At 37.5% G+C, this 16301-nt stretch overlaps 1 protein-coding gene across 4 annotated transcripts in view; it reads left to right on the top strand.

Annotated features, from left to right (window-relative positions):
• Positions 1–16301, top strand: part of TRAPPC9 (trafficking protein particle complex subunit 9) — a 483858-nt gene that overhangs the window by 106886 nt on the left and 360671 nt on the right. Inside the window, exon 18 of one of the 4 annotated variants that reach the window (XM_068933396.1) lies at positions 10713–11123. The exons of the other annotated variants lie outside the window; for them this stretch is intronic. Coding sequence (XP_068789497.1) covers positions 10713–10928 — 216 coding nt within the window. The 3' untranslated portion in view covers positions 10929–11123. Of the gene's footprint in view, positions 1–10712; positions 11124–16301 lie in introns of those variants that run through there. 4 annotated transcript variants of the gene reach the window in all.

The raw sequence follows: 16301 nt of genomic DNA, 5'->3' as shown, positions 1-16301 counted from the left end.
CTAGGCTACGTGTGTGCTGCAGGGTGAGTTAGCCCATGCTTAGCTCTGCATTGCTGTGGGTAAACCGGTTAAGCCATGAAATGGCTTATTTTAGGGCTGTGTTAGTTACTTTTTTGAATAAAACTGTACTGCCTTTAGACATTCAACTATTCTCTGCGTGAATGCAAAAGCCGCAGAAAAAGTTAAACAACTGTCGTCATCTCTCAGCGCACAGTATGTTATTTTTAACCTAGGGAGTTCTGTACTGCATTTCAAGCTTGGAAGCAGGGTTTATTTGGCCTAGACTAGCGCTTTGCAGTGGTGGAAGAAATCCACCCTCGCTCCATGCCATGTATGATGGACTTGAGGCGTGGAGATCAGTCCAATTCATGTGAATCTGGTCCTTAAAGTCACAGGGTTTGCCATCATATAATGGTAATTCACTGGTAGTTCCTTTATGTTACCAGGTGAAAATGCAAATTATCTGTCAAGATGTCTCAGTTCAACTTAACGGCCAGGGTTTCTTTAAAATAAATCTTCTGGGAGTAGGGAATGCTACATGACCCTAATCTGACAAAAAGCCGGTTCAAAAATTGAAATGGCAGTCTTTAAGTTGGGTGAAAGAAAATGTATGTTGTGGATTTAAAAAAAAAAAAAAATGATTTAAGATGTTAACCATCGACTCTCATTGATGACCAGTTGCAGCACAGGCTGTGAGCTGGCTTATAATTTAAAATGACTGGCTGATATTTGTTTTGAAATTTGTATGTTCAGAATTTGTATTTTCCCCTGCATACTGAACACGAGCTGGAATTTAAGAGGATGCAGTGCAGAAATGAGGTGCAAGTAAACTACTGCATTCCTGTACTATCAGTAAATGATAGGGAGTGTTAAACTAGAATAAAATGTAGGGCTAATTATGCGCTATCTTTAGTGTATCTTCTCTGATTCAGTTGATAGTGTGTTAAAATGAAACATCAGACTGAGTTGGATGTTGTCCATGCAATTCTCAGGTTATACTCTTTTAGTGTGGATGCTGTTAAATGAAACAAACTTTATTTTGGTGATGCTTTAAGCTCCAAATCCTTAGACCTGTAAGCCTTAAGTCTATTCTTCTATGTTTAAACCCTGGAATAGAACAAGTTTTTAATAGCTCTAGAGTCTACTGAAGTTAGTGAGAGTGTTAAATCTACTTTTGAAAGGGATTACTTCTTTTTAGTTGCCTAAATGTGAATTTAGGAATGAGGTCTTGGGCATGAAAGGTTAACGCCTGTTAAATGCTCTACTCCCACATTGTCTTGTTTAGGAATTGAATAGTATGTCTGTAAATGCTGTGGTCCTCAGTTGCCTTTTGTATTGGTATATTCATGTCAACGTTAAATGTGTAGCTAGAACATTCATATAATATCAATTTAGAAAGCCTGTAATCCTTCACATTATATGGGTTGTCTTTGTTTGCACAGTGAAGCTGGTGGGATGGTGCTGCAAACTGGAACTGAAATGTACTCCCTGTTTGCAGTGCTCTTGCTTCTTGCACCTAGGAAGCAACGTTGGAAAGGAACTGCCCTGTAAATCCTTTTGCAAATCCATGCATGCTAGGGAAGAGACTATCAACGGTACCATAGTTTTGATTTTAAAAAATACTTGTTTCTTTGATTTCTGGATCACCTTTCTCCTTCCAATATTGCACACATCAGGTCTTACGAAAGAAAAAAAGGAAAATCCAAGTCTATGTCTTTGTTTCCCTAATAACTTTTCAGGCCTGTAAAATAGACAATAATTATATAAATATCCAAATCGAAGCTTTTTCACTTCCTAAGTTTGTTTCTCCCCCTCCCCCCCGCTTTTTTTTTTTTTTTTTTTGATGGGTTAGTTGTGATTTGTGAGCTAAGTACCCGAAAGCCACATTTCCCGAGCTGTGGTCGGCAGGGAGCCAAATCAAGCTTTGCCAGGTCAGCAGGGTGCTTTGTGTTGCTTTCCTGGCCAAAAATTGCAATTGCTCCTGAGACAAAGAGAAAAATAAAAATGGATTTGTTCTGCAAAAATGAGAGAGATTTGCATTCTTGATCATTGGTGTATGCCAGGCTAAATTTGTTTATGGTCTGATTTTGGATAAAAGCCTGCAGTTTGAGCAGTCTGGATCTAAATCCTCTGACTTCCCTGCCCTGTTTGGCAGTTGATTATATTCATTTAGGAGGTTTTGGTTCTATAAATAGTTTGTTGGGTATTCAGCAGTATTTCTGCTCCGCAACGCTCTTCCTCCTGTGCAAATTGTTACATCGAGAAGTGAATGCTCCGTTGTGCCCTGGAGACGATTCTCCCTCTGAACATGAGGAAAGTGTTTTACCTAAGTATTCTTCCCTAGTGCCACAGGAAAAATAAAAATACTACCTTCTCCCTGTTTTCAATGAATTCAATTAATTCATCTCATTTGGTAATTTTACGTTCAATACGATCACTGCAGTAGCTACAATTTCAATTCTGAATGGTCTACAACTTTGAGTACTTCCTTTTTTGCAATTTGTGAGGCATGAAGGAAATACTTAAAATTTTGTCTTGCTTTGATAGAAGAGTTTGGATAGAATCACTCTCTGCCTGTCCAAAAGCACTGTTTTCTCAAGGCTTTTATTCCTTGTCACTCAGTGAACAAGGTATGATAATCTACTTATACCCAAACAGATATCTCATCAAGGAGAGTTGCAGCAGGTACAATCTACACTATGTAAAACACACTTTATCTGTCTGTCCCTCTTTTTGTCTAAAGATGAGCAAAGAAAAATTAAAGTTGGCGTCAGCAAAATGAACAGAGCTTATGGGAACGCTAATAGACTCCACAGGCACCAGAGGGTCTTTGCCTGAGGAGACATCCATGGCAGTCGTTGGCCTTGCTGTTCAGCTACAGTGACATGCTGTTGCTGTAGTTAGCGTGTGTTAGCATCTCTTGAGACTAATGATTTCTGGTAGCTTTATCATCAGCTTGCCAGGCTACATTGGAATCATTAGTATAGTCGGTAGCGGACCATATATCTATTTTTTTTGCTCTAAATGTCCCAATGTTGTTACAATGGAAATATGTCAAGACAAATGTGTGAAGGAAAGGACGCCCCCTCTGAGCAGCCACTGTAACTGGGAAGGTAGAAGAACCCATTTGGGGATGGGGAGAACACTGGAAAATACACTGTAAAGTACAGATGACATCGACTTGTTTATCACTGTAATGCTTAAGAAGTAACTGGCACTCTGCATTGCGCTCTGCAGATAGAATAGCAGTAGGTAGTTATTCCCATAATGACTTTATAATAAGACAGCAGAAAATCCTTATTTTGAAGCAGGGTTCTGGAGGACGGTTATGCAGGAGCTAGACTGAAGGTAGTGGAAAAAGCAAAGGGGAAGATGACTGGGTTAAAGTGGTGGAGAAGAAGAAAAGAAGAACTTACGGTGGCAACTTGAAGGGAGGAGAGGGTTGAGGCAAAACATTCAGAATACGGTAGTGAAAGTTCAGTCAGCTCTGTAGGAAGTTTTACAAACAATTAGAGATTTAGATGTCTTTTGCAATGTTCTGCTTGTACAGGATGGTGTCTGCTTCCTCAGAGCAGCTCTTCCAGAGGAGAGATGACGAAGGGGAGGACACACGTCACCGATAGTCTAGTGCACTCACAGTGTAAACTCTCATGTGCCACATAATCAAAACGTCACAAATTCAGGATACCTCCACATAAATATATTTGAATTTTGCTCTTGCAAATTGTTGCAAGTTTTGTTCCTGTCTCTTAATGAGGATAGATAAGATCAGACTGTTAATCAGCCCTCTGAAGACTCTTGTTCTCCTATTGGACTTAGTGTACAATGGTGAACTGCCTTTTACCAATACTCAGTCTCCCCATTTGCACTGTCTTCCGCTTCGTAACTGACTCACGTTCAGTCACACCAGTTTCTGGACAGAGTGAGCTCAAGGCTGTTTATGAAAAAAATTTGTAGGCAATATTTAAAAGGTCTCTTTTTCCCTCAAGTACAGAACATCTTGCTCTGCCACACAAGAATTTTTCCAGATAGACTTACCTGAACATATGGAAGAGTTTTGTATTCTGTGTAATGCAGACTTTTTCAATCGTTTGATACGTAGTTTTCAATTATAATAGCATTTTTTTGAAGATTCTGAATATTTTATTCACTTTTATGGTCTAATGTCTTTCCACACTTCATGCCTTAAAAGATTTATGCACTATTTCTACCCGTTTAATTTATGGGTAACGGTAAACACAGAGTTTTGTTATGCTCCTTTTAGCTAGGGCTGTCATTATAATTTCTGGTGGTCTGTAGCCTTTACCTTGTCCAGAAGTGTGGAAGTGGCTGGGAGGAGGGTAGCTGTTCTGGTGGGAAAACGTGATGGCAGAAGCTGAAAGGGACCAGAAAATAGACCTGAGGGGACCAAGTGAGAAGCAAGCTCTGGTGGATGGAAAACGTGAAGGATCTCCAACGCCTGTATAAATTGATCTGATATTTAGTATAGTCATTCATTCGCTTTTGCAAGTATATTGAGGATTTTAATTCAACATCTGTGAACATGAAGTTAAATGCAAAGAGTGTCATAGAGGTGCTGTCTTGTCACAGTTAGCATTAAACTGTCTTAAGGACATGTTTGTTCCTGACCTTTAAGGCAAGGTTATGCCACTCGCTGAATAGTATCTAAGTTCAGGGAGAGTCCGATTCAATTCTTTAGGTCTCTCTGTAAAATAAAATGTTATGCAGTATAAGGTTAATGTTTCAGTGTAACGTTTGTGTGTACTGGGCATCAAACAGCTGAAGAGCGTAGTGGAGGTGTAACAACGAGTAATTCATGGAATTGGGCAACGCTTTTCTGGAAGGTGAAATCTCGACTGCAAGGGAGGAGTGGAATCAATCGTGCTTTTTGTTTCATATTGAATTTAGTGTCACTTCTGTTTCAAAATCCTGTTGCTGCTTAGTAAGACACAAACAAGTTGTCTTGAACTGACTCCTATATATTCTGCTTATTAGCTTTGTATTTGTGAGTTTTTCCACAGAAGCTCAAAAAAAGTCATGGCTACATTTTCATTGTTAAGGTAGATACTCAAGTTGAAATACTTTTAAATCTGTTGGGGCGTAAGTAGTGTCATAAGCAGAAAACTGATAGGAAGTAACTACATAATTACGCTGAAGAAAATGTTTGGGGAGGCTGCCTGCTGCACTGGAGCTGATGCCCGGGAGAGGACTCATCTGGCGACTCCTGTTGCTCCAGGCTGGCCAGTGTGGAACGTTTTCTTTCTTCTCTCTCTTGCTCTTTCTCTTCATCTCCTATTCCCCTGCTCAAAGTAACCTTGATGTCAATGTATGCAATTAGTTATGGTCCCGCTATTAAAGCATTGCTGCGTGCATGCCCCTCTGGACGTTTTTTTCAACAAGCTTGTTTCCTTCTGTGTATCTTTCTGCATCTTGTTTTGCCCTGAAAATAAGGGAGGCTACTTTGTTATAGCTTTGGAAAACTGCTACCCGGAGGAAATATTTTTCCTAGTTTCTTAACGATTTAGTCAGAAACGTAAGTTTACATGTGAACATATGTTATTTCCTGTGACTTAGATTCTAATAATGCAGTTGTATTACTTTTATAAATCTTCCCTTGGAACAATAACAGACGACTTATCTCAAAAGTCGTTCTAATATGATGGACTTAATGAAATGAGCTATTAAAAATCATATAGAGTAAAAATGATGTGCTCTCTGGAAGACTAGTTTGTGAGAAAGGAGACATGCTCCCTGAATGACAGTAACTGAAACAATTATTCAGTAAATGTAATACTACTTTTGGTGCTTTGCAGGATTTAAATCAGGAGGATCATCTTCCTTTCCATCCAAAAATGTGTAGTTAGTTTTCCATTTCATTAATCACTACTGGTGGCAAGCAGCATCTTCATCTTACTCATACTCGTTTCTGTAGGTGCTGCTATTAGCCCTTGGTGTTTACATTTCTGGTCCTGCGCTTACTGCCAGGTACCGTCAGCCCATTCAAACATGTGGATGAAGAGGTGGGAAAGAAAGGGTAATTCTAGGTTCTTTTCCCTCTCTTTGCATTCTGTTATGGTCATCTAAAATTTAGTTCTTACCGTATGAAATAGACAAGTTCAAAATGTAATAATCTAGAAATTTACTGCTGAAGTTTATTTAAACCTCCTGTGTTAGATTGTTGCTAAAATATTGCTCTTCCTGCAGATGATAGTCGTCTCTTACAAAGTGTTTATTGGATCTTTTCTGAGATTCCATAGGTTTTAGCCATTTAATCTTCTACTGTGGTATGCTATTGACAAATAATAAAGAGCAGCTTTTCTGAAGGCTGCTTTTAAACTCCGTGTGCAGTATACAGGACTTCCGCAGCAGTATAACCGTGCTTTGTGTGAAATTGCTCACATTTTATTCTGTTCTTTTATATGTAGATCAGTTTTTTTCCTCTATATTTGAGAATAAATAATTCTGCAAGAAAGTTTAGTTTTGTAGATTTCCCAGTCCTTTATTCCTGAAAAATGCTTTATCTCTCCATCACAAGCACTGATCACATATATGCATAGAGGTTTACTCTGCTTTTTGGGCAACTTGCCAAAGGAGTTAGAGTGCATCTTAATAGAAAAGCTGAATCTTTAGATAGCACATCTTCTGTTTGTTTAGCTAAAAGTGGCATTCTTAATAGCTGCCATACCCAGGAGTATGAGAAAGGGAATGCAGTTTAGTAATTTATCACTGTAGGGACTTCGAAAGAGTAGGTCAAGTGCTGTAGTTTTTCGGTGGAAGAAATTGGAAACACAGAATGTGATAGCTGTAATTGATGCGAAGCCATTTTTGAAAGGGCACATTAGAATCTACTTTACCAAGTTCGGTTTCACCTAGGGAAATGGCTGGATAATCATCACAGCAAGCTCCACATTTACTGTTAATGGGGTAAAACAGATTTTCAATGCCATACTTTGCAGTTTCCTAGTAAGATGGGTTGGCTTAATATTCTGGTTGAGGAATTGCTTAGGAGAATTCTGTTTATTTTTTATTTTTTATTTAAGACTTTTTACAGCTATCAGTGAAAAGAGCCGCAGAACCAACACAATCAAGCTTTAACGCAGGCAATAGAATAATATCATGTCAACTTTATGGCTGTTCAGTGGTGAAGTGTGACTCTTTGTTAGTGTAAGTAGGCCAATTTTGTCTTCAAAAGCCTTACATTTCCAAAAAATTGAAAACGATCTAAAAGGGTCAGAAGTAGGGGAGAGAAAAATCCTCATGCAAGAGAAGAAAAAGTAAGACCAAAAAAAAAAAAAAGCTATTTTTTGATATTTTTACATGAGATAGATCCAAGTTATAACTCATCTTCTGTTAGCCAGTTTGTGAAACAGATGTCTATACGTTGTCATTAAAATGCTCTTTTTGCTGAATATTGGCATGATGTGAGAGGAAAAGCATATAATGAACTCTATTGTTACATGAAGAGCTGAAAGTTCAGGAATTTCGAGATGCTGTGTTATTGCAGGATCAAAAATAGTGCGATGTATTAGATTTTTCTCTGCAATTGGTTTAGAACAAACCTGATGTAGGTATACACTTATCATAAAATGAATTCCTAATGTTACTGTGGTTAAATGGAATAAAAACTTTGTTCTCCAGTGGTAGAACATACTAGAGAGAAATACTACTATTACTGCAGTGGAAAACTCAGCCTTTTAACTAGTACATGTTACTTGTGCCTAGAACATTCTCTGTACCCTTTGACTTAGAGATCTGTGGTTTGGGGATGTATTAGTATAAATGTTACATGATTTGGATGTGCATCAAGTGACTCAAGCTGTTAAGCGTAGTGAGCATAATATATCATTCTGCAGAATTATATTTGTAAAATCAGAAAACTAAAGAAGAGTGACTAATTTTAAACCTGGGACTCTTAACATATATTATTGATTTAGCTAAAATAGGTCTGAGCAAGAGAAGAAGACAAATGGCAAGAAGCAATTAAAATGCATATTCTTTAATAAAGTGATTCTTTGGAGCAAGGGGACTTCTAGATTACTTAGTGGTAGTAGTTAATTTATCTATACTGACTTTGTTGTTATTACAGTTATGCTGTGTCTCTGCATCAAATAATCAGGAAGCTGAGCAGCACATTTCAAGTTCCGTGCTAACAGCTTTATTTGGATTATGGCATTTCCTAAAAATCCACTCCTTTTTTATTAAGCACTATGCAAATACAAGTAAAAGACGACTGTGTTGTTATCGCTGCTATTGGATATAGTGGTCGACAGTCCAGAAGAACGAGTAGATGACTTGTCCAGGATCACAACAACAAGTATAATTGGGAACATTTCAGGTTTAACCACCAAATAGTCCTCTCAGAGGAGGATGCGAAATGGGTGATGGAATCTTTTTTCTTTAGAAAACACGCACACATGCACACCCACCCCCAACAACAGCAACCTAAACCCTCTATCTTGGCTGCTGGAGATGTTCAACAGGAGATATCTTCCCTGCTTAACATCCTGATATTTTATTAGTTCCAAAACCCATTTCTAGATTTCCCCCCTGCCAGATGCTTGCTTCCAGTGGGTAATTATCTATGCCTATTTCTCAGTGCGTTTTTCTCCTCTTTCTTGGTCTGATGCTGTGCTGCAGCGCTCTGGTCAAACTAAACCCTCTCCCTGAGTTTATTTGCTTGCTTGGCAGCCCCCTCTGGAGCTCCTTCTCCAGACTAGAATAGGAGGGAATAGCTACAAATGGAGAGCAAATGAGTTTAAATACAAAAAGATGGAACATTAACCGTAATAGTGCTGTGTGCAGTCGCACCCTTGATATGTAATACACTCATAAACCAGAAAAGGAAGCTGATCGTGAGGGCTGGATGCCACTGTGATTATCCCAGAATAAAGTTGTGTAGTGACATAAGGAAGCCTATGCTATCCCGATGCTGCTAATCCATCCTGGGAAACTTACCAGTAAGGAGCCATCGAGTCCGATCCTGATAAATCTCACCCAGTGATTCCAGCGTCACACCAAGAATTCTGAGTTGAAACATGCATTTTTAGAGAGTCATCTAATTTTGTTAAAATATTTCAGTGGCAGAAAACTTTCTATATTGTTACAGCAGTTACTTTACTAGTTAAATACCCAGGCCGTTCAAAAGAATGCATTTTATTTGCATTTTATTATTAATCTTAGTTTGTCCACGTTCAGTTTCCACCACTGGGTTTTGAAGCAGGTAAAGGGCCTTCCAGTCTGAAACACCTTTTGTCTACTTAGCGAGCTCCTATGAGTCTAATTATTGTTAAGATCTATTTTGAACTTTTGCTTATGAGAGAGAGATCCAGGAAGAGGGAGAATGTTACCTTTCCAGCACTGATACACAGCTGCGTGATAATTTTCCAGAAAGTGCTGTTTTTGCTATTCAGGCTGTTTCTCTGTGAAGTGGAGAAACTAGTTTTACAAACTCTAATGTACATTGTTGAACATGGTTTTGAGAGTAATCTTTTGTATTTCTCTTGTCTTGTTCCCATCAAGTAGCCATAATACAGAACTTTTGTTCTGATGATTTGTTTACTACAAAATGAGTAAAATGGTTTGATTGTTGTAACTGTTCTTTATACTTGGTATCCAAGAGTGTTTGAAAAGTGTGAGCAATGATCTTCTAATCTAGATGGAATAGAATTGGAAATGTTAGGCTACAGTGTCTATTCATAAAGGCACTTGGCATTTGAATTCAAAAGCACGGCAGTCAATATATGGTCATTCTTTCTCTGTATGCTCTGTCTAGCCAGGGGACTTTGGTTCCCCATGGAAATCAGGGGTGACGGCATAACTACATGATGAACAAGGCATGGCAGCTCTCTGCAGTGTGCAGTGCCAGGCCGAGTCTTACTGGATTGCAGGGCATCACCTTATGCCCTCTTAGCCTGCTAATAGAAGTGCCTTTGAAGCTCCTCTGGAAAGCAAGGAATGAGAAATGAAAGTTATACTCCAAGAGCAAACTTCTGTGTGATGTTGGATGAAAGAGGAAGCGGGGAGAAATCTAGACATCAGCTCGATAATTTTACTTTGTAAGAAATTTATGCATTCTGGACAACGTTTGCAAATGCTTCTCTAACCTCCGTTGTCATGAAATCCAACTCCCTCCGGGGAAGGACGTACAGCAAATGATACCAGAAAGACTACCTGACAGCAGTAACCTGAAATGACTTCAGTTGCCCTTCCTAAAAGGGAAGAGCTGTCATAGCTGCTGCTGTCCAGTGGCAGAAGAAATGACCAGGGTCAGTTCCAGTGCCTGGAGAGTGCCTCCCTTGCCCAAGGAACATATGGAAGGGCAAGGGCAGTGTCAGTGGTCAGTGTCACGGCGTCTTCCTCCGCTTCTCTGTCTTCGCGTTTCTGTTCACTGTTTCAGACATGCGTAGCACTGCCTTATCCTTTCACTTGATATTTTTTGCTTTATACACCTGATGGATATGTAACCATTTCTAGATCTTTGAGGGGTAGGCCAGTACTTTTAAAATGAAGCTGTCAGGAGCTTTTCAGCCTTTTGGTTATCTATCTCTTCTCATTGCTCCTGTAGTATTTTTTACTCATTGAAGTAGTTTGCCACGTAGAAAATGCTGACTTTCTTTTTCAGGAATCTTGCCATCTGTTGAGTACCTTGTACTAACCTAGCGTGTGAAAGTCAGAACGATTCTCCTCATGTTCTCTTCTCCTTGTTTGTTCAGCCTACAGACTTGCAGCCTTATTCGGAAAGAAAATCCAACTGTATGAGCATTTGGCTTTTTAAGCGTACGGAAAAGAATACCAAATGGAAATGGAAGTCAATCAGTAGTTGCGTTTGTAGTGAATTTTCATTTTACATCTTAACTTTTGACCTCCTTTCTGGATGCATCAAAATCTCACTGTTTACTTCAAGATGGTTGTGCCGTGTATGTTCCTAGACGACGACGTAAGGAAGTCCTTCAGTGTAAGGTTCAAAATTCAGTTTTTCTGATGTATTTTAATATACGCAAATATGTGAGTTAGTTGAGAATCACCTAAAATAGTGGACAAAAATAAATTTAGTGTTAAAAATTTTCCATCCTATTATTCTTAAAAGCAAACAAACAATAAAAACTAATTTCTTTGAACTGTTCAAAAAGACATCTAGTACCTTTGCTATTATTACTTTTTAATCCAAAGCTTTTAGTGCCATCAGTGTATCAATGGTATGAAATACCTGATCGGATGAACACAATGCTTTCTGTTGGATTCTTGGCTCCACAAAGAGGACCAAAACGTAAAAAGTTACTGGAGTCTTCTTAGTGGATGGAGATTAAATTGCAGTCATCAAAAGGGTAAAAAGGGACCTACAAACTGCTTAGTTGTTGTCCAATATGCTTTTCCTACAGACCATCTGAAATTTCTTAAAAGGAAGCCTGCTTTTGGAAACAGAAACCCTCAGGTCTGTGGATTAGAAAAATATGGAAAATATCCTTTGTAAATTTGCTCTCTGAGAAAAGAACAGCTGTTTTGAAGAGGTTGAAAGCAAAAACCTCAAAATGTTGCAGAATGGGGAATGATTAATCCTGTTTGCCCAAATGGTTAACGGCTGTGGTGTAGTGAAACATTTCATTAAAATTTTGTCAAGCACGCTGAAGTGTTAGTCTTGGACTAACCTAAACAAATGTGATGGATTGGCATAAGAGTATCTTGGAACATTATATCTCAATAGAACTTCACACTTCTTCTACTCTCTCTTTCTTTTTTCTTTTTTTTTTTTTTTCCTGCTTCATTCCTCCTTTAAAGGAAGGTACATTGTATTTTGGTAGCTTAGCTCCTGTTTAAACTTAATAGCTTTAAAAGACAAAAAAAAGCCTACTATAGCTCCAAACACGTAGCCACTCTTGAAAGTTGAGTATTAAGTCTTTCATTTTAGGTCAACATACAAGGCAAAAGAAATACCTTGAAGTTTTTCATACTTGTGTGTTCAGGTAAATAGATATTTTTTTTAATGAATTAGGAAAAATTTGAAGAATAGTAGCAGATTCTGAAAAGAGATTTCCATATTATGGAACTGGAAATGCATTTCCTATGACAAATTGATGCCCTGCATCTTTAATAAATATTCGGGGCACAAAGTGGAAAAAAAAAAAAACCCTATAGTAGGGAGAATTAGTATTATTCTGCAAATAAAGACTTTTATTCTTAATAAAAAGCTAAACAAAATTAGTTTAAGTACAAGTAAACATAACTGAATCGCCAAAAAACAACTCCCCGCGCAATTACATAATTTGCTTTGCTTTGTTTTGGGTAGGTTTTCATGTTTGTTCTACTTTTTTTTTGCCTGGTAACTTAGAAGAAGAGGTTATGGCTCCGAGTCTTACATAGTTCTGTATCGTTGTTTTGACAACAATGTCATGTTAAAATGTCAACAGCGTCAATACGTGCTTAGATAGTTGGGTCTATTTATGTCACTGGCCTTTGAAAAGCAATCTAGTTAGAATTGGTGTGAATGTCAGTACTCATTCCTGAAAATGCAGTGATATACCTGTTCTGACATTAATTCAAGAGGACGTTTCAGTGTTATGGCAGTCTTGGCAAGTGTTAAGTGCGTTAGTCCTTACGACCTCCCAAAACTTCAGGTGATGCTTGGATAAATTCCAGCTGAAATTATCACAGCATCCCAGCAAGGTGTTATTTGGCTGGAATCTAAATTTCTTTTAAAGAAGTCTGGTTGAAAATTAAGCTTCTTAATCTGTCCCAGAAATGAAAATTCTCCAAATTTACCTACAAAGGTAACAGCTGAATTTTTAATAATTTTTCTTTTTCCGTTGATACGTGATTTAAAATGAAGCTGAGTTCAAAGTTACAAAAGTAAGAGCTAGATAGCTAGAGAAGGCATGTGTAAATAATTTGTTCTGCTAATGCTTTTATACATGACTTAATTTGGGAAGTAGACCTGTCAATGAATTGACATGTAACTGAGGGAGTGGTAGGAATGGTTAGTGTAAATTTTGCTAAGTAGCTGTCTTTTTCATAAATTAACATTTTTCTTCATGATTTGAAATGATCAAAGTTTAAAAAAATATTATTCTAATTTAAATGCTGTTGGAAAGTGTGATAAAGTTTCCCTGCTACCTGCTCAGGGGTCAGAAGTTTAGTCTTTGGATTTTAGCCAGCACTTGTTTCACTGATGCTGGTTGTAAAAAGTTGGTCAGAGGGGTTGTTCTCTTTGAAATTAACCCCTCTCTTGGGTTTCACGGTCAGTGGGACTGAAGATTCGTGGTACAATTTTTAAAAATCTTAGAGGGTTCCCAGAGCTTTTTTAAAAAAAAAAAAAAAAAAAGGCTGCTGGGAATTGAAATTATTTGTTAGCTGCATGGAATTGCTCCTTATATATTCATTTATGTTGAGGAATTTAGATACAATCCAAATAGGAATTCCTAATATTAGTTTAATAACGCAAGGTGGATTGATTCAAAAATGGTAAACTTTATTTTCGTAAAAGCGGGCAAATGTTTCTTTTGGATGATTTGATCACTTTTGAAAGTAGTTTAGTTTTTCATTTACCTAATGCAGTAGTGCTTAATTTAAAACAGGATATATGTGTGCGTGCATGCGTATAGGAGCTTTGAGCCATGAAAAGGTGGCGATACTCTAGGGATAATACGGAAGAGAGATTTTTTTTTTTTTTTCTTTTAGCAAGCATATTTATGCTCCCGTTGGAAGTGTCTGACCTATCAGGTGTTACATAGTTCAATGAAATTTTCTAGAACTTTAATAATTTGAAGAAAATGCTGCACAAAAATAATCCGAGAATAGTCAATCTATATCATATGTAAAAGTCTTCAGAAGGATTATTTTTCTTACCCTTCGTTACAGAAGACCTGAATTAAATACCTTAATTTTTTTAGTACATTAGTCTTGTGGCTATAAGCCTGTGCGTTCTATAGTTATACTTTCTATATGTTCAAATGTTTATGAGATCATATAAAAATGCTGCAAAACACTTTCTAGGAGGAAAAAGAACAGTAGGCAACAATACTTAGGTATAGAACAGAGATATTTGGACTTGCTGATTTTTTGAGGGCTATTAATAAACGCTTTGTAGTTAATAAGCTGAGATTGTTGCTTAATAAAGCCTTTGTGTTCTTTTACTTTGTCCATTCCTTTTTTATCTTAGATTGTATATTTCCTGAAAAATCATACACCTTTCGTTAAATATATATATCAGTGCCTTCAGTGCTCTAACCTATGATTGAGGCTCAGAGCCACAGTAAGCTACAAATAACTTGGAAATTGCAAAGTAAAATGAATTAATTCAACATTATGTGAATTAATTTTAAACTGATAATTGGCAGTTAAAATTGTATACTAGTAGGCAGATTTAAAAAAAAAAAAGAGGAAATATAACTTGCTTTTATAAATCAAACTGAAATACTAGGACTTGGGTATTTCAGTCTCACTTGTTTTATTTTTAGAAAAAAAACCTGTGAATATTCTACTACTTTCAGCTGCCATTTCTGTCAGTTCTTAATTTACTTTCTAAAGTTTAAAAAATTGTTCATTTAAAATTGCAAGTTGGCTGCTGTCTTAATAGTGCTTCTGTTTAACACATGCTTGGAAAATGTGCTACATTTGAAGATGGTTATTTAGATGAAAGCTTAAGTCAAGCATTTGAATATATTTTTTTTTTCCTTCAGAGATCTAATTCAATTGTCTGTGTAATAGGTCTTCCAATGTTCATATTTTCCAGTTTTGACTTGGAAGTGGAATAACAGCATAAAACTGTTATTTATTTAACACAAATGTGGGGACTGATTTGTTTCTACTAAGTTATATAGAGTAAAAAGATTGAATACCTATGTGAAGCCGTATACCTGAAGAGTTTTGTGAGGTGAGTTTCGTTATTATATTTTCGTGTCGAATGTTGTAATTGTGAAAGTTTACATGGTGCTTAGCAGTTGTGATATGGCATTTCTAATGAAGCTTTCTGGCCCTAATTCATTAGGGAGAATCAGTAGTTGCATTACTGAGTCCTGCACGTGGGCTAGGAGCTCTAGAGCACGAATGAGAAAGGTGCCTGCCTCAAACAGTGCAATTTCAAGACTAAGACAAGACAGAGGAATATGGACAGTTCAGGGAGTACAAGAAACCATACCAACAGCCTCTATTTATTTATCTAGCTGTCTACTTATAAGACGTGATTGCAAAGTGAATTAATGAGAAAAGCAGTATTTATGAATCTAATATATACAGCAATATAAGGGAAGTGCAATTCTGCTTTGAATATTTTTAAGAAATGGGTGAGAGAAACGGTGTAAATAGGCTTTCTGGAAGTAAGAGATGGATGCTGGGATGGCGATGAGCATTTGCAAATGAGGACAAATTCGGCTATGTTGGCGGCATGCTGTCTCAGGATATCAAATGTCATTGCAAGCTCCCCAGAGGACTGCAAAAGGCCTGCACAGTTTCAGGGAAGTCAAAACAGCGTCAGTGGAATACAGAAAGTACTCAGCTTAAGAAGTGTATGTGTGCGTGTGTGTGTGCGTGGACTCCAAATGCACATAGCTGCTATTTCTGTTGTGTGTGGCTATAAACTTTATACTGCTTGCAGACTTTTTGTCAGTTTTAGTGCATTTCTGTCCTTCCTGATATAAATGATAAGATCCCAAATACTGAGATTTTAGAGCATTGTCTAATCCGCTGAAGTAATGTATCTGCAGGCTTATTTATATTGGCCTGGGTCCCTGGTTAAACAGTCCCCCAAACTGTTTCAAATGGTCAGTATTATCATGCTGAATGACCCAGTGATATTTTCAAAGCCACTCTTCAGATTTGTGTTCTGAGGCGTATAAACGGCGCTAAAAGGTGATCATCTTGTGCAGAAGACATGTGTTGTGAAACTGTCAAAACCTATAGGCAAAATCTCCAATACGATACAACAAGAAGACAACTGAGAAAAGTGACTGAAGTATGAGAATCTCTGATATCTGTGACTACAGGTTTGTTCAAGAAATTTGGATATTCCCTCTCTCCCTCCTCCCTCACCTTCTTTCCCGTTTTGCATAGTGAATAACGTACCTGCAAAAATTGCATGCATAAAATGAAATGTTGTAGCAATGTCTTCCATGCACAAATCTCAAAATGCTTTCTATGACTGATGGTGGAACAGCTCTGAAATTGTTGAAGTAATATTAGTACGGACTGTAGCATCTTCAGACTAGAAGGAGGTGATCCCTGATTTTATTCTCCAGAAAACTGGAAAATAAGTGACATGCAAAGAAATTTAGGAAGAGTGAAGAGCTGCAATTGTTCGTTTACGCTGCAGC

Source organism: Struthio camelus, chromosome 2 (assembly GCF_040807025.1).
Source record: "Struthio camelus isolate bStrCam1 chromosome 2, bStrCam1.hap1, whole genome shotgun sequence".
NCBI classification, from domain to species: Eukaryota; Metazoa; Chordata; class Aves; order Struthioniformes; family Struthionidae; genus Struthio; species Struthio camelus.
This window is presented reverse-complemented; position numbering and strand designations above follow the sequence as displayed.